This window comes from Doryrhamphus excisus, linkage group LG1, assembly GCF_037039965.1.
Source record: "Doryrhamphus excisus strain RoL-2023G ecotype Guam linkage group LG1, RoL_Dexc_Guam_v1.1, whole genome shotgun sequence".
Lineage (NCBI taxonomy): Eukaryota > Metazoa > Chordata > Actinopteri > Syngnathiformes > Syngnathidae > Doryrhamphus > Doryrhamphus excisus.
Window position 1 is genome coordinate 10,169,140 of NC_136357.1, and position 24,804 is coordinate 10,193,943.

General features: G+C 40.9%; 2 protein-coding genes across 3 annotated transcripts in view; both read left to right on the forward strand.

The window, feature by feature from the left end:
* The first annotated feature begins 1,684 nt into the window (after positions 1–1,684).
* On the forward strand, positions 1,685–10,648 carry LOC131131629 (high affinity choline transporter 1-like). The gene is made up of 10 exons (XM_078789866.1): positions 1,685–1,749; positions 1,905–2,090; positions 3,274–3,475; positions 4,306–4,419; positions 5,810–5,965; positions 7,412–7,560; positions 7,658–7,804; positions 8,437–8,590; positions 9,556–9,773; positions 9,848–10,648. The coding sequence occupies exons 3-10, from the start codon at positions 3,292–3,294 to the stop codon at positions 10,364–10,366; spliced, it is 1,641 nt and encodes a 546-aa protein (XP_078645992.1). The 5' UTR covers positions 1,685–1,749; positions 1,905–2,090; positions 3,274–3,291; the 3' UTR covers positions 10,367–10,648.
* Positions 10,649–12,558: 1,910 nt separating this feature from the next.
* The window catches only part of LOC131130723 (insulin-like growth factor 1 receptor), a 71,804-nt gene continuing 59,558 nt past the window's right edge, over positions 12,559–24,804 (forward strand). For both annotated transcript variants that reach the window (XM_058074591.2, XM_058074592.2), the window contains exons 1-2: positions 12,559–13,569; positions 22,979–23,545. In XM_058074591.2, the coding sequence (XP_057930574.2) occupies positions 13,464–13,569; positions 22,979–23,545 (673 nt within the window). In that variant the 5' untranslated portion in view covers positions 12,559–13,463. The remainder of the gene's footprint in view (positions 13,570–22,978; positions 23,546–24,804) is intronic.

Consider the following 24,804-nt stretch of genomic DNA (forward strand, 5'->3'; position numbering starts at 1 on the left):
GGGTTGCGAGCGTGCTGGAGCCTATCCCAGCTGTCTTCGGGCAAGAGGCGGGGTACACCCCGGACTGGTCGCCATCCAATCACAGGGCACATACCATTCACACTCACATTCATACTTATGGACAATTTGGAGTCACCAATTAACCTAATTGTGGGGGAAACCGGAGTACCTGGAGAAAACCCATGCATGCAAACTCCACTCGCCATGCAGCCTTTAAAGGTCACGAAAATCAGGGATGTTACAGGGCCAGGCAAATAGAACACATTTATTTTCACTACTGTAAGATAAGAGTTGTGATGAGAGCATTCCAGGATCCCAAGGACAAGGTCCATAAAATCCCAAGCAGGTTGTATGGCCTGGGAACCCAAACCAAAGGGACATCAAAAGGGACCTCCACTTCCTGTTCTGAACAGGACAAGACAACAGTGGATCCTTGCACATTCATTCATTTTTCGGGATTCTTGCTTCACTTTTTTTTGTCCACTTCTTTGCACCCATCTTGGCGCAGCCAGTCTACCAAATTACCAAGTTGGCTCCTCACCGTGGTGTGCTGGACCAAATTACCACTGCCACACTGCGCCACCTTGCCACCTCAATTTCATAATAAATTGAAGGGGAAAGTTTAACAAACATGATAAAGCAGTATCTGTCCCAAGGTTAGTTTAACATTGATGTCTGTTAAAAGTAGAACATTTTGTAACATTGTCTTATTGTTATTGTTGATGAGCAACAAGTGGTTGCTTTAGTAAATACCACCTGCTTTTGGGATGTGATTGTGATTTACAAGTGTCCCAGAATGAGTTATGTGATGCACTGTTTTAGAAAAAGCTTGAGCAGCACCGACAGAAGTTTGCTAGTTTTGATCCTGCCTTTGAGTATGAAGTGTCCATTATCCGACTGGAATAATTCCATGGAGTCCCAACTCTAAAAGAACCACTACACCGTCTTAATAGTATCTCAAATATCCAAGTATCCAAGCTGTAGGATCAATAAATAATAACTTGATTTTTAGTTGCTCATTTGGATTCAGACCTTGCTTATATGAAAATCAACACTCCTCCATCCCTCCCACGGTGCAAGTAACAAAGAGGTAGTAGAGGTGTGAGAGGGTTTAACACAGACGAGTGTAATCTTAACCAAACAAATGAACGCCTCTCATTGCCTTTAACCGTCATTCGCCTGGTCATCAGCTGGTCATCAGATACGGGATCCAACACCGTGCCTGGGGGCGAGCTGTGGGTGTAATACATTAAAAAATGAAAAACGTTTTCACAGGAGGCACGAAATCCGAAATAGGTGCAGATTTTGAAATATCTAGAAAGCTTTCTGTGAGGGTTATTGTGTGTAGCTGCTCTATGGGAGTCCACAACGCAATACAAACGGCTGAAAAAATCGCATTGAAGTCGCCATTAAAATAATTTAACTACACAAATAAAATGGGCTGCACAGTGGATGAATGTAGTGTAGTGAGGACATAGGCCACACAGCTAGGAGACCCGGGTTCTATCCCCTGCTTGGGCATCTCTGTGTGGACTTTGCATGTTTTCTCTGGGTACTCCGGTTTTCGGTATGTATGTGAGTGTGGTGTGAATGGTTGTTTGTATATACCTGCCCTGTGATTGGCTGGCGACCAGTCCAGGGTGTACCCCGCCTCTTGCCCAAAGACAGCTGGGATAGGTTGTGACCCTTGAGGATTTAAGCGGTACAGAAAATGGATGGATGGACAAATAAAATGGCAGCCTCTTTAAGGTAATTTGTTTGTTTCCTGTAATCTTCTACAATTGTTAATTAGTATTTTCTTTATTTACAAAATCAATTAATATCAAACAATATCAAATATCAAACTATGAAATAGAATGTGCATGTTGGATTGTTACTTTTGCATTCGGCGTGGGAACTTTCAGTGGTCAGCTTGACTTCGAGCACCGTGTTCCCGAAATTTTCCACTCGTGGCGACGGCAGTGAACACAACGCGGGCGGCGAGGACAAACAATGGAGAGAAGTGCTGGAGCGCAGTCCCTCGAAGAGGTGGCAGATGTGAAGAGGAGACACAGGAGGAAGCACGGCTCATTCCAACGTTCAACTGAGAGGTGAGTCAATGTCGACTGGGAAGACATTCCATCGACCTTTTTGTTGTTTTGGTTTGACAGGTATATATGAATGATGGATGGAACGTGGTCACTTTGAAGGCTTTGGTTTTCCGCTATAGCCGCTATCATGGACTCGGGGAGCTTTTCACGGTAGCCCGGCGTCAAAAACGTTATAGGCATGAGCTTTAAATAAGTGTTCAGTTCCGACCATTATTTGGTTGCGAAATGTACAATTCACAATAACTACAACCATGACTTTTCTCATTGTATTTAATGAATTCAACTCAGTAGCCACATCATTTAACACACCTGCTCACTCACAAGTCAAATTGGGCACATGTAGACAAAGAACCATTCAACCAATTCCCCACTCGGGCATCTCTGTGTGGAGTCTGCATTTTCTCCCTGTGCGTTTGTGGGTTTTCTCAGCTACTCCGGTTTCCTCACACATTACAAAAACATTCACGTTAGCTTAATTGGTGACTCCAAATTGTCCATGGGTATGAATTTTAGTGTGATTGGTTGTTTGTCTATATGTGCGCTTCTGACTCTTCGGCATGACCAAGTAATATTGGATAGCAGTCCGGATACTGGCCCATGAAACAGTCCTGTGTGAAATGCCAAATATTTTTCTTTTGCTGGTAGGGAATCAGGAACTCCAACCACTTGTGCCTAATGCACCTTTAGGAATTTTAAACAAACATAGTTTTCCCTTACACCCAAAAAACACTCCCTGCTAACCACTGCTAACAACATAAATACAGAAGCAAAGCTTGGGGGATGGCAGAGGGCATGTCTGGCCTACAGCGCACGCCCATATAAGGAGGCCTGCCCATCTGTGACATCACACAGCGCGTTTAGAACCATCCCAAATTTATTTTAAGGCTCATTTCCAAATGCAAACCTCATTATCTGAAACTTTGACATCGTTTAACATGACAATACTACATTCTAACTATATTTGTAGGTCAGAAAAGTGGAAAAAACACAATAGGTCCTCTTTAAAATGTATTGACAAACAATGTTAGTAGCCAACAAGTAGGAAGTATGATCACCTTTTTTGTTCAGTCTTAATGAAAGGGACAAATTTATAAAATATTTTTGTGTTTATATATTTATCATAAATGTCTGTATCTGCACATTGTAAACTTTTTGGTCTTTGTGTTTCTCTATATGTTTGCAGTTTTCGTGCTTGGTAAGCATGGCAGTAAATGTGGCTGGACTCGTGGCTGTGGCTGCCTTTTATATCGTCGTCCTGCTAACTGGCATCTTGGCATCACGCAAATCTAAGAAAGTGGAGAAGAAATGCACTGGCAAAAAGAACGAAGTCTCCATTATCGGAGGCCGCAACATCAATGTCTTACTAGGAGTTTTTACCATGACAGGTTAGCTATTTTTCTTCTCGTATGTGTCATTTACTGATTTTTTCACCCTTCTGTTTGTTTCTGCTGCGTGTTTAATTATCAATGAGTCACCAGAAAGAAAAAAGTCAAACTTGAATTTACATTTACATTCACAAGAGTAGTCAGTGCACAGTTTGGAAAGCAGTGTAGATTTACTGTCCTCTGAAAATACCATATATTATTGTCCTTTGAGAAGATACAATGGTTGAATGGCTGAAATGTGAGGGATGTCTTCACTTTTCTCAAAATTTCTGGACTATGGGCATGCTATGTCACCTTCAGGTAAACATAGACAGAGACAGATAAAACCAAATCAGTCAGTGCATTTTTTCACAATACTGATTTTGGCTGGTGACTTTGAACTGAAGAATGATAGCTATTTGAGTTATTTTGTTAAACAATAATTAAATCCTAGTCTTACAGATCACTTACACATACACAGTACATGTATAATTGAATAATCAACAATAAATATAGTCACTTCTGATCAATCCATGTCAATTTCAGTCATTAATAATGTACCGATTTAAGCCCCACCCATTACCGCCCTACAGAAAAACAATGCCCACTTTCGGTTTATGCCCCACGAATTCCGAGTATGGATTTTGATACATATATACAGAAATGTAGCCAAATAGTATCAAAGGCACACGGTCATGGAACACACTGCCACCTCATGTTAGAAATTACCCAGCTTCCAAGAAAACATGAAAATGGTTGGTAATGGGTAATGTCCACTCCAAGCTGATGGCTATTGATAATGCCTGACACACTGTTTTATGTTTATTGTGTTCATTTGTGATTTCTTTCAGCGACATGGGTTGGTGGAGGTTATATTATGGGGACTGCTGAGGCTGTTTATAATCCCTCTCAAGGTCTCGTCTGGGCTTTTGGGCCTGTTGCATTTCTTTTGAATTTTGTTTTAGGTAAGTAAATAACCATTTTATGATCCCCTACAGGTGAAAGAAGTTCTTAATTTGTTGTATTAAACCAATGCCCTGTGTGTTTACTGCAAGTTGACAGGAGATGTGAAGTCATGCATTTAATGTCTCAAGCAACGGAATCGAGTCAGTTATTTGTTATTTGTGGGTCAGCAACAAAGTCTGGTCATTCATTTACATGTTTCGTTGTCCTTGACATGATGGTGGTTCTCCTAGTTTGTATCTATTTTATAAGATGATGCCATGGTTCTTGTTAAGATATTACACAAGGTTAGGGCTGGGCGATATTGACATTTAAAAAAATATCTATTTACTTTACGCATGAATGATATCAACCATATCGTTGATATTGATATAGACTGGATTTGAGCTGTATCTCCCTCATGCCTGCATGAAGGAGGAGGGGTGAAGCAGAGGAGACTCAGTTGAAGCTAACAGGCTAACGATACTGCAGTGGAAGAAGTCTGCAAGGAATAAGTAGTAACTCGGTAATATGGTAATGGTGATGATAATGGTTTAATTTTATTTCATCATGCATCAGGTTACAATGGAATGCATCACATAAATCAATTATATGGGGGTACTTTGAATCTAGAGCATTAAAAAATAGTTTTCACCACCTTAAAACTTGGCACAAACTCCAATATGAGGAATGTGTGCGATGTCTACTGCACTGATGCATTCCTCATGAAGGGAAAAGCAGCCTTATCACGTTGCTAATACATGGTCCCCGATGCAACAGTGGGGAAAAAGAAGAAGAAACGATGGACTTGCGATATATTGAAGTCATAATTATTTAGCACAACCTCTACCACAAATGTACAAGGAAGTTAAACAGACAGCTGCTGAGCCTGTTGCAGTTGACACGTCAATATTCCTGCTACAAAATAAGGACATGCTTGTGTCTTGTGACCTAAAAATACTTTTATTGAAAGTATATTGGAGTTGCTAACATTTTAAAATGCCCTCATAAACCAGGCACTCCTTCGTATTTTGTTCATTTGTTATTGGCTGAGGATTTGAGAATACAACATTAAATTATTTTTTTCTATGGAATACAGCATTCAACAGAATACAACATTCTAATAATATTTATAGGTCCCCTTTAACGTGTTGACAATTTTGGACCTTTTGAACCTCACTTGAACTGTTTTGTCTTGACGTGAGCCTTGACTGTTGATTAGTATTTTGTTCCTGTGCATTGCACTATTTTTAGTGTAAAATAATGTACCTTCACAGATGGATGACTTTCCAATTTGTCTCATCTTGAATCACATGTATGTAACTTGAATTATCACTGCACATAAGTGTTTTTGTTCAATGAGAATCATAAAATGTATTTCATTGCCCTGTTCTTTTTAAAATCTTTTTCAAGGAGGATTATTTTTGGCAAAACCAATGAGGTCAAAATGCTACGTGACCATGTTGGACCCATTCCAGCACCGCTACGGCCAAATGTTCACGACCGCAATCTTAGTTCCTGCTTTGATCAGTGATATTTTGTGGGTTGCCACCATCCTCGCTGCTCTAGGTTAGTAACTTTATTATAATTGTTGCTTATCTTTGCATGTGAAAAGATTGATTTTATTTAGGTGTGATCGAGATGTTCACAGAAACCTTTGAAATCATTTCGTATTTTGCATCATCAAGGTAACTTCCAGCATCATCTTACAGCAGGGGTGTTCATCCTTTCTTTCCCCCCAAGAACCTCCTTACTCCTCACAATCGTTATGCAGATTTTAAAAAAAGCCATATGAATTATTAATTAATTATAACGTTTTTGCCTAAAGACTTTTAAACAAATTCGAAATTTCAAGAAGATCAAGATTCCAGAAAAGGAAGAGACCAAATGAGCCCACTGTTTTAAAAATGTACTAACTTGGTTCAACTTAAAAGTAATAACAACAGTATTATTATTAGTTACTGACACTTATTAAGCTAATTGGCTGGCAGAAATATGAACAATTAAAGCTAGGTTTCATGGATTAAGTTTTCAGCACCTGACCATTTGGCCTTTCATCAAGAGCCAGTTTGGCCTTTGGGTCTCTGGACTTCAATATTTGTTTTGTGTGCTATTAGATTAGCAGCAGGAGTCGTGCGCTTGGTGTGTTTACTAACCCAAATGTAAGTGAGAGTAATTGACTCACAATGTTTGCTTAATTGGTCTTGTGGTTCCTATTTACACTTAGTAGTTCCCACGCAAAATTATAAGGTGGCCTCTCCTACTTCCCCCAAACTTTTTTTCTGATCACCCTCCCTCTGTAGAAACTAAAATCTGACTAAGAATGACCCTATTTTAAACTCATTCAGACAGCACATCTCATGTCTGTCAAGTATTAAGTAGAAGCATAACACAAATAAATGTTAAGGGTAATGTAGTAGAAGTAGTGACATAATCACCGGAAGGAGACGGAGCAGTTTGACCTAAAATGTCAAACTGTTGACAACAGAAGACCTAAACTAAACACGTCACACGTAAACAAACTAGTCACACCCTAATATAAATGACTGAAGTGGCTATTTGAACAATTAACCTTGCTTTTACCTTTTATTGAAGACTTGTATGGTGAACAAGGTGCTAAGTGGAGGGAGGGGACAGAAGAACCACACGGATGCTGTGTCATTCTAGGTGTTTAACCTAACTGATCAGCCCAGGGCACACAGTGCTTATGATGAGGAAGAAAGGAGACAGAAAAGGAGTTGCACATCGTTCTGTGTTCATTCTATGAACAAATATACCACTCGTATACATGATTTAAAGGCTGAAATCTGTTCATATGGTCCCAACCAAATAATTTTGGTCAAAAAATGACACCACTGCACCTACACTGAGAAATTGCATTGTACCACATAGTTCAGGCCTTAATGATTATAATAATATATTTGATACATATCCTCCAGACTAGTCTAATTAACCAACCATACATAAAATGTTTTTAATACTGCACCGTCTTTGAACATTGCATGTGATTTCCAGGAGGAACGATGAGCATCATCCTGGAACTACCATTGGTAATCTCCATCCTGATCTCTGCAGCTGTCTCCATCTTCTACACTGTTTTAGGAGGCCTCTATGCAGTGGCATACACTGATATTATCCAACTGATCTTCATGTTTGTCAGTCTGGTGAGCCATTTCTAAAATTAGTGAGAATGTCAAGGCCGTGTTTGTTTTTTGCTACTTTGTTGCTATTACTAACGACTTGGTTTGTTTTCTGTTTCAGTGGGTCTGTATTCCCTTCATTATTACCAGTCCTGCGGTTGGTGGCATCTCACAAGCAGCCCATTTCAACCAATCACACATCCAATCATGGGTGGGAGTGCTGCGGCTCGAGGATGCAGGACGGTGGACAGATAATTTCTTGATATTGGTCAGACATTTTTGCTCATCAGTTGACTTGGTCGTTATTTGTTTGTTGAAAACATCATTTCTGGAGCTTTATAAAAACATTGCATAAACAACACACAGAAAACATAGTCATTAGTCACATTTAATACAAGGAACATACTGTAGGTCTGTGTTTTTGCAGCCATCAGTGTATGTTTTGTATATGTATGTTCAAGACAGCATGCATCCACATAATTAGAATGAAATCAACATATTAACACAGCGTAACACATACTTTAGATTTAAATGCAGTCCAAAAAAATATTGGCACGCCAAAGGTTTTGGCTGTAGCGGTATAAATTAGGCTGATTTGTTTGAATTCCATCCACATTGACATCTTTGGCATGACTTTGTCAATTGTCTGCTCAAAACCTTATAACCACATTTGGAGCTACCTTTTTTTTCTACTGTGGACATTTTGCTGAGTGGCAGTGTCTCTCCTCCAGTATGTACCCTCTTCAACCTTACTAGCGCCTCAACATGTGTGAAACCAGACCCTGGAGTAGGCACCCTTATCTATAGTCTGGTCCTTATCATGTTATTAGCGACGTGTCATCGCATACTATAACTGGAATACTCAATGAATTGCTGTGAACCTTCTTATGTGTGTTGTAGACTATAGGAGGACTGGCATACCAGTGTCTACACCAGAGGATCCTTTCAGCAGCCTCCTCAACAACGGCTCAGGTTACCTGCTTTGCTGCTGCTGGCGTAACTTTTATTATGGGAATCCCGTCAGTCGTCATTGGAGCAGTGGCTGTTTCTGCAGGTACACACTCGGCAATGCACACACAGCGGGAGCGTAATGCATGCGTGGAACCAGACCGCCTTGGGCTGTAGGGTCATGTTGATTTGTAAGCAGTGTTCATTTTTTCATTTGTACTTAGTTTTTTTTCTAAAATGTATTTTAGTTTTAATTTAAATTGATTTTGTTCAAGTCGACTAAATTTCACATTTCATAGACAACTAAATTTCAGCAAATTTTAAAAGCCTTTGCAATGAGAGCAGGTCTACTTTTTGTTATGAATTTTTATTAATGAGAAGCTTTGCAGGCAATGCATTTTCTGCACTATAAGGCGCACTTAAAAGCCCATCATTTTCTAAAGAAATCAACAATGTACCTTTTATAGTCCGGTGTGCCATATGTGTGCACAGAGTTCCAAAATCTGTAAAAAGCGCTCTGCTTGATTGACTTGTCAGACTATTTCCCACTGACACGGGTATGTAATATGTACGCTGACAGCGCTGAACCAATCGGAGAACAATACGTAGTACGTACAGTACGTATGCTCGCCACAATAAACCAATCAGAGGACAGCTTAATGTCCGTCATGTCTCCGGGGGCTGCAATACAACATTTCACCCATCTCTCTGCTACTGTGAAAACCAAGTAAAGTTATGAATTCGGAGGTCGCCATCATTCCAGGAGGATTAACGTCCACTGCTGGACATTAGTGTGAACATGAGGTTGAAAGTGAAATTGTGAGTGGCGTGAGAGCGATGGATGGAAGATGGCGAACACAGAGGCAGCGCTGGCCGATTTATGCCACCATATATAAATGTATTGACTGCGCCTTATAATCCGGTACGCCTTATGGTGCGGAAAATTATTTGGGCAAAGCATCTCAATAATAAAATTCATAACACCATACATACTTTTTGTCACCATCAATGATTCCCCCCCCCCCCCCCCTGTTTCTGTATCTACCTCATCCACTCTGTCTCCTTTCTAAGACTGGAACCAAACAGAATATGGGCTACCCCCACCTTATGAACGCGGGGAGGCAGGGATTATTCTGCCGTTGGTCCTGTCCTACATTGCACCCACCTGGGTGTCAGTGTTAGGCATTGGTTCTATAGCAGCAGCAGTTATGTCTTCCATGGACTCTGTGTTGCTGTCATCAGCATCCATGTTCACACAAAATATTTACAAGACGTCTTTGAGAAAACAGGTGTGTGCGTGTGACTGGCTCAGCAACAAGCGATGCAACACAATATTCATGGCATCTATACCCTCTTCCCACAGGCCTCGGACAAGGAGCTGCAATGGGTCCTCCGTGTTAGCGTGCTGCTGGTGGGCATGGCTGGAACCGGTCTGGCTTTTAACAAGAACAGTGTGCTCGCACTCTGGCTGTTAGCTTCAGATCTACTCTACTGCATTGTGAGCCCGCAGCTCTTCTGTGTGGTGCACCTTCACTTCGTCAACAGCTACGGTGCCATCAGCGCCTACGTCGCAGCGCTGCTGCTGCGTGTGCTGAGCGGCGAGCCGGCGCTGGGCATCCCTCCTGTGCTACTCTACCCAGGCTGGAGGGAAGACCAAGGAATCATCAACCATTATTTTCCCTACAGGACTCTGATTATGCTTATCTCTCTGGTGACTCTGACTCTCGTGTCATGGCTGGCTGAGCTGGCCTTCGCTCGGCACCTCCTTCCACAGTCCTGGGACGTCTTGGGTGTGTTTGACAAGAAAATGGAGGCAGTAGAAGAGGAAATTCCAATGCAAATTTCGAATGAGGAAAATAACCCTCTCCATAGTACATTATAGTCCCATAGTATCTGTCAAACCTCGTGTTTTTATGCACACGCTTACATATGTTCTGTATGACACATTTAAAGAATAGCTTCTTTTGTACACAAATAATTGCAAAATTGCCGTTGCATTGTAAGCCGAAACAAAGAGGAAATGTTAAGGCTAGTCATGCTGCCCTCATATAATGGGCTGCTTGTGGGGTGCCACCAACCGCAGGGTCGTGGAGTGTGTACTCCGATCCTTACTCAAGCTTGGTACACGATGTGAAGAGATGGGCCTGGGCCCATAATTAATGTAGTCACTAGAGTTATTTGGCTCTTAACTGATGCAGTGAATAGCTTGTTTGTTAAACAACCATGTCCAAAGACACGGGTTAGTAGAGATTTTCATACTGAAATATGCTTCCACACTGCACTGCTCTTGAGTATGCCTATTGTTGCATTTCTCCAGTTTCAGTTTGCGTGCCATGTGAAACTCCAATCCTCCAGTTTCATCAACCATAACCAACAGGGCTCTGATTGGTCGACTTGTTTATGTCCTGTTTGTGTATGATTTGTGCAGAGGTCAAGGCAGACACTATTCATCAAATTTCTCCAAAGTTGGCATTTCTGCAGAAGGGTGAAATAGTTGGTATGCATCACACATCAAAGATCATCCAAGGAGATTGCTGAAGCTACTGAAATCAGGTTAAGGAATGTCTTAACCTGAATATAAAGTATGAATTAATGAATATGAATTATTTCTAAAGGGGATCTGAACATCCCATCGTTGGTACAAGAGCTTGGCAAAATATCAATGCTTCTCTGAACAGAAATAAATGACTTGAAGAAGCTTGTGGAAAGGATGCCACAGTGAATGTGTGTAGTAAACAAAGTGTTGTAATGGGGTCACGGTGAAGCAGTCCAAGAAGTGTTCAGTGCGAGTGCACTTAATTAGCTGTCAATTACAGAAAATACATACTTTTACAGGCTTTATCAATTGATACTTTTCATGCGTTATTGTAAAATCAATCCATGTGGTGTAATAATGTATTCCCTATTATTATGAAGCTGCTCTTTGCACTCAATAAGAACTGTTGGGTGTTCCCCACCTGAGAAACTTATTTTAATTGTTGACGAGTGTCCTACTGGAGTTTTTCCTACTATTTTTTGTAATGGGGTTGTTTCTGGGGAGCGTGTTTGTTCAGAAATAATTCTGACTATTAATAATTGTGATTTCCAAACATTAAATATTTACAACTGTGTACATGTGTCAGCATTGCTTTTACATAGATAAGATGATTTCTGTGAAGAGCTCCAGTCAACGGGCGTACAAAGTAATAACATTATTTAGACAGCAGAGGGCGCCACAAAAACATGAAAAGGGTTCGACTCCATTATGCACTGCAGTTTTAAAGTACTGCATTAGTGAATTTACACATTAACGTTTAATTGTACTGATCGCACGAGTGTAATTAAGGCACAAAATGCTTACATAACCTTTGTTGCTTAGAAATGTTTTTTTTTAAAGCAGGAGTTGAAAGTCCAGCAAAATGACAGGCCTCTGATTAATGATGACTTGATTCTATTTTAGACCCACGCATGAATCAAACTAAGCAAAGTAACCAGTCACTCAAACATAATGAAGCATTTGCCCTTTGAACTGGTACTGCCGTTTCACCCACATTCCTTTTTTTTAGTACTCTATGTCACATTTTACTTGCAGCCTGCAGTAAAGATGGTCTGCAGCTTGAATAAAAAACATTCAGACATTTAAAATATGTAAATGTTTTTAATGGAGGATACGGTTCATAACATTTGTAAGCAAAAAATCGCTAAATAAATATGTTTAGAGTCAGAATATCCTTCATAAAATTTGATGTAAATGGCAACAACAGTAATGATATTGCATTTAAGCAATAATGACTAGTGGTTTAGTGGTTACTGATGTAAGTTATTATGATAAAAAAATAAATGTAAGAAATATAAAAGTAATACCTTAGAACCTAACGTGGTAAATTTGCCTTATCTAATATGAATCTAATACAAGAGTTGTGTAAAAAAATATTTTTCAGATAAAAAGTTAAAAAATAAGTATACATTTAGTCAATGCCAGTGTTATTATAATATACCGTATGAATATGAATATTTTAGTTAGAACGTCGAATCCATGGTTGAACATCCACTCCAGTGTTTCCACCCGGCCACCTTATTCGGCGCACTGTGCGCGTGTGCTGGTGAGTGTGAAGCCGACTCTTGTTTACAGCAGAGATTCCACGGAGGAAGAGTGGAATCACATGCACGCACACGCACTCAAGCGGCTTTAAACGAGTGAACGAACAGTGGGGATTTTAGCAGCTGTATGTTCACGCAACGTGGACCTGTCTTCTTCCAACATACCCGGATAAAAGACGAGGAAGGCTGAATAACATCTTGTATTCACGCTTTTGCGGAGCTCTATATTCTGTAGCGTGGCACATTTTCCCCCCTTCTCGGAACCACGAAGTTCGATTGGAGGTGACGTGGGTTTTTTGCTGTGGATCTCCGCATCGGAAGCTTCCACAGCTTCCACAGCAAACAGAACCACTACTGCTTGTCTGGGAGGCGACTTCATGGGATAAAAAAAACACCAGACGTGTTTTTCATTCATTTCTTCTCTTTTTTGCCCCCACTCAGCCACCACCCTTCTGCTGTGTGGATGTGGACGTGTGTGTTTTCTGCCCTCCTCCTCTCCGCTTCCACGCAGCACACTGGCATTAATGCACGAGGATGATGAGAATAACGTTTAATTGCTGATAGACATATTTCATTTAGGATTATCGTCTCTTCATCTCAGGCCTGTTGTTGTTGTTGTTTTTGGAAGAAGACATGGAGACTGAAGACGGGGATTACCATCATCATCATGCATTCACCGGCCAGTCTTCCATAACAGTCAATGGACTTTGCAGCAAATAATACTGTTTTGTCTGACACCCCATTTACATGTGTCCATATTAAAACCCTGGTGGACAAACTAGCAATCCGGCATTGATACAAGCCCTTGGGACTACATTATTTTTTATATATTTATTTTTTTTAATAGCTTTATTATTTCAACCCCCAGCTTGGATTAAAAACATTTTTTTTAAATAATAATGTTGAGGAACATGAGAGCTGACAAATTAATGGGCATCTCGACCTTGTTTTGGGGTGTGTTGATGACCCTTTCCACCTTGTGCATATGGACCTCATACGGAAAGAGTAAGTGTGATTTTTTTTTTGCTTTTATTTTTCATTATGATTTGTTAGTAATGAAGCGGATATAAGATAATGCTGTATATTAGAACTGTTTTGGACAGATATTTTTGATAAGACGTGTGTGTGTGTGAGTGACGGGAAGAAAAACTCCCTCAGAGAGAAGGCGTTCCATGAGATTTACATGAATAAATCTCCCGATAAACCACCATTTTGAGACTTTTTTTCAAGGGAAGAACTACTGCCTATTATTTGAATGCTAATTTTAGTATATCAATTCATATATCTGATTGGAAAGTTATTTAATCAAGTGGTGAGACTGGGTAAAATAAGCTTAAAGCCAATTAAGAAAAGACAGTTTTAAAGGATTACTCATATAATATTTATCTATAGGCTTATCGCACATGGAGAAGCATTGACTGTTACATTGTGTGAATGTTGGCTGTCATTGTCAACTGTATTATATATCAACACCAAAACATCAAAATCTATGAGTTAGCAGCTGCAGAATGTGCAGATTCCACATTTCCCAGCATGCTTTGCTGTAGTTGACTGTCTTATGCTTTTTTAGGGTGTTATTTTGTACATATGGTTGTGAATTTTGTTCTATATACAATATTGTTTCCACTTTTAAAATCAAGGTTATGCCAGAGTGGCTAATGGCTAACTTACTTAGATCGCTGTCAGTACTTTGTTTGATAAGGTCTGTAAGGCGGGTTAACTCAATGCAATTTTCCAAACGGGCCAGATAAAAATTGCAGTGTGGGCCAGATTGTGCCTGAGTTTGACACAGGTAATATGGTGCATTCACTGCCCAGCTCAAAATTTGCTTCATGGAGCAACAAGTGTATCAGTTCATTCATTCATTCATTTTCTACCGCTTTTTCCTCACGAGGGTCGTGGGGGCGCTGGAGCCTATCCCAGCTGTCTTTTGGCCGAGAGGCGGGGTACACCCTGGACTGGTCGCCAGCCAATCACAGGGCACATATAGACAAACAACCATTCACACTCACATACCTATGGACAATTTGGACTTTTTGGAATGTGGGAGGAAACCGGAGTACCTGGAGAGGGTGGAATTGAACCCTGGTCTCCTACTCTGAGGCCTTGCCGCCCTGTATCAGTTCAATTAAAAAAAAACACTAATAATGTGATAGTCCCATCCCACATGCTAATAATTGCCCCACATTTCCCACTTTCCCAAAGTTCCATGCCTTTAGATCGGCTGATAGAGTGTCCGTAGTGGCCTCAGTGAACGCTGTTTATTTTCCTTCCTGTTGCTGCTTGTTAATCAATGATGTGACACAGCAGTGGAATATCAATGTGAGTTATAGTTGAGATTACATGAGATCATAGTGCTGCCCATCTTTATGGACATCTTTTAATGTCTCTTGTCCACTGTGTGTACCTACTCGGTTCTAGTTATGTTTCCATTGGGGGAAAAAAACAGGTACTACCAGGCACAAGCCAGTGAAAGCAGACCTGCTTGTGTTGATTGTAAGAGGTGTGTGTGTGTGTGTGTGTGTGTGAACTGTGAAGCATTTAATTGGCACCATCTACAGTTAGTAGTTTTAAATCAATGTCAACAGTAGCATTGGGGGTAATTGGAGTACAGGCGTCCTTTGTCTTGTTTCCATGAGCCCGTGTTCCCGCTCATTTATTTAGAAAAGGAAAACCTGATTGTTGAAATAATACTTAGTCAGTTGTTAAGTCATCCTGTTTGCAATCATGGCGGCTCAAATGCCACTAATATAGATCCGTCTACAGTGTACCGTGTATTATAATGTATGGTACTGTACTATAATGTCTGTAAGGCTCTAGTAATGTTACAAACAGTATGTTCTAACAATGGAAATATTGGATTTATAAATTAGGAATCCTACTTCAATGAAATTAAATCATCACAATTGAGTCTGGAACCAGGGCGGCACGGCAGACGAGTGGTTAGCCAGGTACCAGGGTTCGATTCCACCATTGTTGCATGCAAGTTTGCATGTTCTCCCCGTGCATGTGTGGGTTTTCTCCGGGTACTCCGGTTTCCTCCCACATTCCAAAAACATGCTAGGTTAATTGGCGACTCCAAATTGTCCATAGGTATGAATGTGAGTGTGAATGGTTGTTTGTCTATATGTGCCCTGTGATTGGCTGGCGACCAGTCCATAAAATGAAGTCTTTCTTGTGCGTTACCATGCATGTGTGACAAGCCCGTGTCAAGCATGTCGAAGTGTGTCAGTAGGCTAGTTTACGCCAGTGCAGCCTCGCGCTGTCCCATGGCGACTCCTGCGGCTGCCAGCTGAGGTTTTCAATGCTTAATTAAACACTTTATTTCAAGTAGCCGATTTTTTGCCTTCACTCGAACGCAGCACGTTACAGCACAGTATTATGGCCTGGTTGCAGACTCTGCTTTCATACACAGAGATTGTGAGACAAAGAGTGCATATGATTTGCAGAGCTAGCATTTATTCATCTGTTTATTTCACAGCCGCAAAGCTAACTGTGTACACGGTCCCTGAATAGCACAGAATCCCGAAATCCTTTTTTCTATGCCGCTTATCCTCACTCGGGTTGCGGGTATGCTGGAGCCTATTCCTATTCCAAGCTGTCTTTGGGTGAGAGGCGGGGTACACCCTGGACTGGTTGCCAGCCAACAACCATTCACACTCACATTCATACCTATGGACAATTTGGAGTCGACAATTAACCTAGCATGTTTTTGGAATGTGGGAGGAAACCGGAGTACTTGGAGAACATGAAAACTCCACACAGAGATCCCCAAGCGGAGAATCGAACCCAGGTCTTCCGGATCTCCTGACTGCGTGGCCTACATGCTAACCGCTCCCCCACCGTGTGCCCCGTGTTCTGAAATTAACACCAGAGTACCTCAAACAATGCACAACGATGAGCCAATTCAAGAAACAATACAAGCAGTTGATGTTTGCTAAATACAAGGATGAAGAGTCTTGAACCAGTCATGATGTGCTATACATATCACTATATTGACACTTACTATGGTACCCATTATGTCATTGTATGGTCATATCACCTCGTACTTCGGTACGAGGTGCATTATTAAAAAAAAAAACAAAAAAAAACATTAAACTGTATTATGGAAAGCAGGAAGTGAACAAATGTAACAGTTACTGATTGTAAAAGTACCAGATGGAGGGGTAGGATTTAATAAGCTTTGCTTCTTCCTACTCCTTTTGGACATGTGGAACTGTGAACTGATTATGTGATGCATTCAATTGTAATCTGATGCATGTTCAAATGAAATAAAACCATTACCATTACCATAGAATATACTTGTTGGACAGCGACATTCGTTTTCAACACAACAGTGCCGTAGAAGTTGCTGTCACACAGACACTGGTCCACCTTTGTTACGGCTCTGACGCTACCTACTAAGCTGCGGGTTGACTTGATCCTTCCATTCCTTCGGTGCTGTTCACACACCAAAAGTATGAATGATCAAACTCAATCAGCTATAAGTACTTGCATGTATGCTGCCCTTTTCCTGGCTCCCAACAGATGGACATTTTTTGTGTGTGAGAGTTGTTGTGACGAGTGTGCGTGTCGTGTTACTATTTAGTTTTCTGGTATGGGCTATGTGAGCCCCACTGTTTGAAGTGAGGTCCACTGAGGGGAAGTGGCCCACCAGACCACTGGTCAGATGACTTCCAGTATGCTGAGGATTAGAGCCAGCTGATGTGGCAGGTGTTGAGGGGATGTGACCGCCCAATAACCAGCCCCTCGTCAATCCCCCCCATTTCCTTTTCTTTTTCTGTCACATGTCAAGAATCACACACATAATGACGTGGTAGAAAGGCTAATCCCCATGAGCGGGTTTTAGGCTAATATGAAGACTCTGGCCGCAGCATTCTTTTCTGCTTTTGTAACAAGCTGACGTCAGCTGGCTGTCACAGCTAACCGACAAAGTATGACATGACCAAAGCTTTCATGAATGTGCTCTCTAGGGCGCTCTCACACTAGGCAATAAGTGCATGCACAAGCACGAGACGCATCCGCAAAACGAAATCCAGTCATGTAATTAATGCGATGGATCCTCGATGACGCACTGAGTTTCATAATAAATATAAACATAAGTTTAACATCTTTAAATAATGCACAAAGTTCACAACGAACGGGCATATACATATCTCATGTAAAAAGTCCAAGGAAGAAAATGGAGTTGGGTAATTTTCATGTTGGTATAGCAGCAGTGGCGAAGCCTGCAATGTTTCAATATGGTGGCCAAGGTGAGACCACATATAGGGCACATATAGACAAACAACCATTCATACCAATGAAGGAAAACATGCACACTGCATGCACACTCCACACAGAGATGCCTGAGCGGAGAATCAAACCCATGTTTCCGAGGTGTGTGCCCTGGGCGCACAGTGTAAATCTGATGCAAAATTGAAGAGGAATAATGATCTACCTAACAAACATGTATACAATTGAAAATACTCACTATATCATCGTATGGCGTATATTGGCGGTATATCTAGAAAATGGATAGATGGAAGCTTATAAGCCCACATGCTAGCCAACCATGTTTGTTTACATGTTTGTCTACATGCTTTTACACGCCGCATCACCGTGATTCCCTGTCTACTCACAAGCCGCGTATACATGGACCCAAATATTCCAATTCCATTTGGGTTATTTGCTCAAACGGAAAGAATGTAACCTTTGTATACACCTCATTCCGAAAAAGTGCCAATCCGAATGAATATATAATCGGATTCACAGGGGTGGAATATTCCTTTCCCCAATCCGATTGAGGTATCTTGTACTCACTCAAATGGAAAGTTGCGTTTTTCTTCTTGGTGGTTTTCTTCTTCTGTTGTTTATTGGCGGTTGGCAAGCAGCTTTCGTGTGCATTACCGCCATCTGTGGAACAGAATCTAAATCCTTCTATACGCCATTCATAAGTCTAGTTTTATTAAAAAAGAAAATACATATCTATATAAAACATGTACCGAGCTTAATTATAAAATATTAGCAAAATTTAACTTTATTTTCCTTTTCCTGGGTGCGTTCTTTCAGCGAATACTGAGATATGATGTAACACGCAGCTCGAGACGTTCTTTGATTAAAAAAAAATCACATATACAGCATTTTAAAAAAATATTGGTTTTCACTTACTGGAAAAAAAATCAGATACTGATATCTACCAATATCATATTTTTATGCTGATATCAGGCCGATATTATTGGTGGCCCGATATCGGTCATCCCTAATGTCATTATATTGCTGAATTATTTTTTGTAGTAATAATAATTAACTTTTCTCATAATATTATTACTTCTGGGCTGCACGGCGGTTGAGTGGTTAGCACAGACCTCACAGCTCGGAGAGGTTCAATTCCACCCTTGGCCATCTGTGTGTGGAGTTTTTATGTTCTCCCCGTGCATGCGTGGGTTTTCTCCGGGTACTCCGGTTTCTTCCCACATTCCAAAAACATGCTAGGTTAATTGGTGATTCCAAATTGTCCATAGGTATGAATGTGAGTGTGAATGGTTGTTTGTCTATGTGTGCCCTGTGAATGGCTGGCGACCAGTCCAGGGTGTACCTCGCCTCTCGCCCAAAGACAGCTGGGATAGGCTCCAGCACCCCCCACGACCCTCGTGAGGATAAGCGGTAGAAAATGAATGAATGAATGAATGAATATTCTTACAAAATTACATTTTATTCTCCAAACTTGTAATTCTACTACCGTTTCTGTGCCATTTTTGGTAAATGAATAAAATTTATTACAAACGTGGAAATAAAGACAATAATAATTATTGCCGCAGCCTTGATGGCATTTTGACGCACGGAAATGAAACTGCGCCCTTGAACTCAACACTCGCAGAGAAGAATGTCCCTCCTAATCTTGCCGTAGTTTACAGCTGCATGCCTGGTGAAGGATGCAATTATGTGTTTTCCCATAATGCTCTTGTCACTGGCATGATGATAAACAGTGCGACATTCGGTCTCTGTAAGTCTATATTTGACGCTCGTGTTGCCGTCAGCTGAAAGGGATACTAATTTCGTTTAAAAATAGCCTCTGTTTACCGAATTAAAATCAGATTAGGCGCCCATTAAGCTCGGTTTGGGTCACAAAATGGGGTCATGTTTTAGAGTGTGTGTGGGTTTTTTTTTTTAGGGACGGACACTGAGCGCACAGGGCCAAGGTTTATCAATCATAAACATGAGCCGACAAGATCCTATTCCGCTAGCCAGATAGGCGTGTTTACTGAGCAGTGTGAAGAGCAAAGCAAAGCAGACGGGGCTCATTTTGGCCTGCCTTCAATTTCACCTCTTCCTGTTTACGTAATGATGAATGAAAGCTTTGCTATCTAGACGCCGCTCCGGCATTGTTGGCCTTGCGGCGACTCACCGACAGCCATCACAAGCAGCCTGCAGGCTTAAGTTTGGGGTGAGAACTCTCCTCATTCCCCCGTTTTAAGGAAATGATTGGCATTCCTTGTGGTTAACTAATGAGGAGAACGAGGTGGCTTTTACTTTCTTTTTCTGCTTCAGCTTTGCCTTTTAGGATTTCAGATTGGATCTGAAATCTTCCACTTGCAACCCTCAAGCCTCTCCATTGCCTGGCCCTGATTTTAATAATGGCCTCATCAGGAAGTGGGGGCTGAGAGTTTCTCTACTAACAAACAAATTAGCCTTTGTATGCCAGTGGCTCCGCTCCTCCTCCCTCTCCTTCCTCCTGCGCACGCTGCCTGCAAGAAAATTCTTAATGAAAAAAAAAAAGACTGCAGCCTGGGGGTTTCGTGTTTGATTGCAGCATCTTTTTTTTTTATTTTTTATTTTCGCAGCGTCATGATTCTTAATGGAACCAGTGAGATAAATATTAGATAAACAAATTCAGCTGCTATTTTGCCACTTCAGATAATCCAACGTTGCCTCACGACCATGTTGAGTCTGTTTTCTGACTGTGGGATCATGAACTCCAGTTTGAAAACATGTCTGTTTGTCTCCTTAGACACACTATGACAGTGGCTGCTCCCCTCCGTTAAGCCTCTGTAAGAACATAACAGGTTTAAGCAAGGAGCTCATATGTCAAGGCATTTCCTGCACTGCTTGTTGAAGCCTCAACCTTCAACGCTCTGCAGAACAGTCGAGAACTAAATGCAACGGGGGGGTAAATGTATAGAAAATAACACCTAGCCTCCAGAATGCTGCGCTCTTAAACTGCTACTTGTGTTTGGACAAACAGATTATCCGTCTGCAATCAATAAAGTTTCTCTATCACAATTGCTTTGATGCATAGTGGGGAAAATTAATCATCAATTGAATTTTGAAATGAAACTGAATATTCCATGTCACAATTTCTTTTAAAAAGCATAAAATTGAATTCTTAATTGATTCAAAACGTGATTAATCACCAATTAGTTTACCACAATCAACATAATAATGGCACATTTGTTCAAAAGTGACAAGTCCAAAAACTTATTTTTTCATTCATTTTCTACGGCTTACGGTCACGGGCGTGTTGGAGCCTATCACAGCTGTCTTCGCGTGTGAAGCGGGGTACACCCTGGACTGGTCACCAGCCAATCACAGGGCACATATAGACAAACAACCATTCACATGTTTATTATTATTATTAAACTGACCAGAAAATGCTCTGGCGTCTGACGTCTGCAGCACCCGAAAAAAAGTTACAACCTGAACAGATTCTTACCGTTTTGCTGTACGGCCGACACACGGTGCGGGTGTGAGCCTACAACAGGCATTTTAATCTTATGGAACATTTTTATTTTTTTTGCGAAATGTAGTGATTGTAAACAAATGTGGCTTTCTCTTACATCCAAAGAAACCCTTTTTACGAGCCATTGCTTGCAACATAAAAACAGAGGTAGAACTTGGGGGAGGGCAGAAGGTATATCAGTGCCTACAATCACGCCCATAAGGAAGCCAGCTGAAGAAGAGGAGGAATAAGGAGGAATAAATAGATGAAAATGTCAGACTACAATAACATATTTGTGAATGCTTCCGGCATTTACACAATTAGTATTACAAACACTGTCAGTTGGCTGTGGTGTCATTATTTGCTGAAACTTGTTAACATCTAGGTTCAGATTCTTAAGACATGTTGTAACACCGTGGCAACATGACAGGTTGCGTCGATCAAAGTGTTTGAGTTCAACCAGCTAACTTGAAAAATCCAACATTAAAAGGCAATCATGTTATTAGAAGGAATGTGTGGTAATTGATGGGGCAATGAATGGGAGAGTAGCTTGTCATGAATAATGAATCGTGTCTTCATTGTCAATGCCTTTGTGAGTGTGTGAGAGGACGCCCCAGGCACCGTGGTGTCAAGTGACGACTCGTAAGCGGCTTGGGTCTACTTTACATCCTGATATAATATACTGAGGGTACATGGATGTGTTAACATTAGGGATGTTCCGACCAGGGTTTTTATACTGCCGATACTGATCCTGATAATCCATGAATGAAACTGATACCAATACACATGCAGTGTACATTTTTAGATGTACTACTGGCTATATTAGGGGTCATCAAGGTTTTTTCTTGTGAGAGCTATATCACTATATTGACAGTTACTATGGTACCGATTACCATTGTTATTGTATGGTCATATCACCTTGTACTTCGGTATGTGACAAAAAAAAACAACAAAAAAAACCTTAAACTGTATTATGGAAAGCAGGAAGTGAACAAATGTAACAGTTACTGATTGTAAAAGCACCAGATGGAGGGGTAGGCTTTAATAAGCTTTGCTTCTTCCTACTCCTTTTGGACATGTGGAACTGTGAACTGATTATGTGATGCACTCAATTGTAATCGGATGCATGTTCAAATGAAATAAAACCATTACCATTACCATTACTTTTTTAGATGTGCTACTGGCTATATTAGGGGTCATCAAGGTTTTTTTCTTGTGAGAGCTATATTACTATATTGACAGTTACTATGGTACCGATTACCCATTATTTCATTGCATGGCCATATCACCTTGTACTTCGATACTGGACAAAAATAAAATTAAAAAAACCTTAAACTATATTAGGAAAGCAGGAAGTGAACAAATGTAACAGTTACTGATTGTAAAAGCACCAGATGGAGGGGTAGGATTTAATAAGCTTTGCTTCTTCCTACTCCTTTTGGACATGTGGAACTGTGAACTGATTATGTGATGCACTCAATTGTAATCTGATGCATGTTCAAATGAAATAAAACCATTACCGTTACATTTTTAGATGTACTAGTGGCTATATTAGGGGTTATCAAGGTTTTTTCTTGTGAGAGCTACTTTTACAAAAAAAAAAAACATTTATTTTCATAGTTCATTTCAAGCCAAACAAAGACAATATGCTTGTTTTACAAGAACATTTTGCAAAACAAAAGGCCTTTTGATCACATATTCCTGTGTCTCTTCCAGTCTGCGGTCCCAGTATTGATATCCGAAACGGCATCAGCGAGTTCAAGCTTCTGGAGAACTGTACTGTCGTTGAGGGCTACCTGCAGATCCTCCTTATCAATACCAACAACAGCAAGACCAAGAACCAGGAGGTGTTCCGCTCCCTCAGCTTCCCCAAGTTGACTGTCATTACGGATTACCTACTGCTGTTCCGTGTTCCCGGCTTGGACAGCCTGAGCACGATCTTCCCCAACCTCAGTGTCATTCGCGGGCGAAATCTCTTCTACAACTATGCCCTGGTGGTCTACGAGATGGCCAGTCTGAAGGATATCGGCTTGTATAACCTGAGGAACATCACCCGTGGGGCCATCCGTATCGAGAAGAACCCCGAGCTCTGCTACTTGGATTCTGTGGATTGGTCTCTTATTATGGATGCTGAGTTTAACAATATTGTGAGCGGGAATAAGAAGGCTAAGGAGTGTGACAATGTCTGTCCTGGCATCATGGAGGATAACCCGCTTTGTCAGCAGACCACCTTCAATAACAAACAGGAGTACCGCTGCTGGACCTCCAACCGATGTCAGAAAGGTAAGCCCAGTTCCTCTTGGTTTTTTAGTTTTATTTACGCAAGTTGCCGCTTTTCATTCCTACAATCGGAGAAATCCTTTGAAGCCATTCCGTCTTTTGCGTTTATTTCCATCTACAGATCTGCAGGATTGTCCTCGCCTTTCCAGTGCAAACATCTCTGCTCTGTTCATTATATAGGGTGTCTCTATATATTTTTAAGGCTATTTATGGAGCTTCAGTATAGAGCAGCAGGTATTAGTTGAGAGGCCTACTTTGCTTGAGGTTGAAAGTGGCTCTGCCAAGAAATCAACTAGTCTACCTGTCTGGACCTTGTCAGTTAAATATTTGCCTTAGGGGCTTTTTGGGGAGGCGGAATGAGTGGGGGCAATTTATGAAAGGGTATGTATTGACAAATCATCTGTTGTCATCCCTGTTTAACTCTGATCCGGTGTTGTTGTTGTTGTTGTGAAAAACTGTTGGGATAAGGATCATGTTGATATCTTAGCTCTTAAGTCTGACTTTTGATTTACAAGTTTAAACTATGGTATTGACCCACATATAAGACAACGTTGAATGTGAGATGTTTTAATGCCCATTTTCATAAATTCAGTATAATAATTGTTTGGCAACAATCTGGTTATGGGGATGCCTTGTCACTATGGAAAGTATGTACTTCTGTTTACAAGGCACAGATCTCCTGTTCTGGCTATTTTGTTGACTTGGATGACATTTTAGATCGCAGTCTATTATTTTCTGACTCGAATTCCAAGTGCTTCCTTCTCAAGGTATTGTGTTTCTCACACGATATATCTCTTTCCCTTAGCCACTGTTTCACTGTTCTCAACAGTTTCCTCCTAAGGTCGAGGTCAGGAATGGTTATTCAAGCGTAAAGGAAGGGTCACGCACTTTTATTGTTGCACTACAAAAGGGCTTGTGATGGGTTTTTGTCAGGGGTCCTTCAGTCTGTTTTAAAAACCCTTTAAACCCAAACAATAGTTGTCAATTTGGATTCATCCCAAAGACATCCAGTCAGATTTTTTTTTTTTTTGGGGGGGGGGGGTGAAGTCTGACTTATCTTATCTTATGGAGTCTAGCAGGACCCTTAATTTGTTCCAGGAATCCTTCACCTTCAGATAATGGTGGGAAAATGCTTCTCTGACCCCGTTTCTACTGGAGACCTGTTTACTGCTCCCATGGTCAGTCGGGAGTCTCAGACACCCCCCCTTCTTCTCTTCACCCATTCAACAAAACAAATAGTGGAGATCAAGCTTGCATCCTTT

Bases quoted from the DNA above. Each gene is read 5' to 3' on its own strand.
- LOC131131629 (XM_078789866.1), top strand. From the start codon at position 3,292: ATGGCAGTAAATGTGGCTGGACTCGTGGCTGTGGCTGCCTTTTATATC. The intron at 7,561-7,657 runs GTGAGCCATTTC...TTTCTGTTTCAG, and splicing joins TCTTCATGTTTGTCAGTCTG to TGGGTCTGTATTCCCTTCAT. The intron at 8,591-9,555 runs GTACACACTCGG...CTCCTTTCTAAG, and splicing joins AGCAGTGGCTGTTTCTGCAG to ACTGGAACCAAACAGAATAT.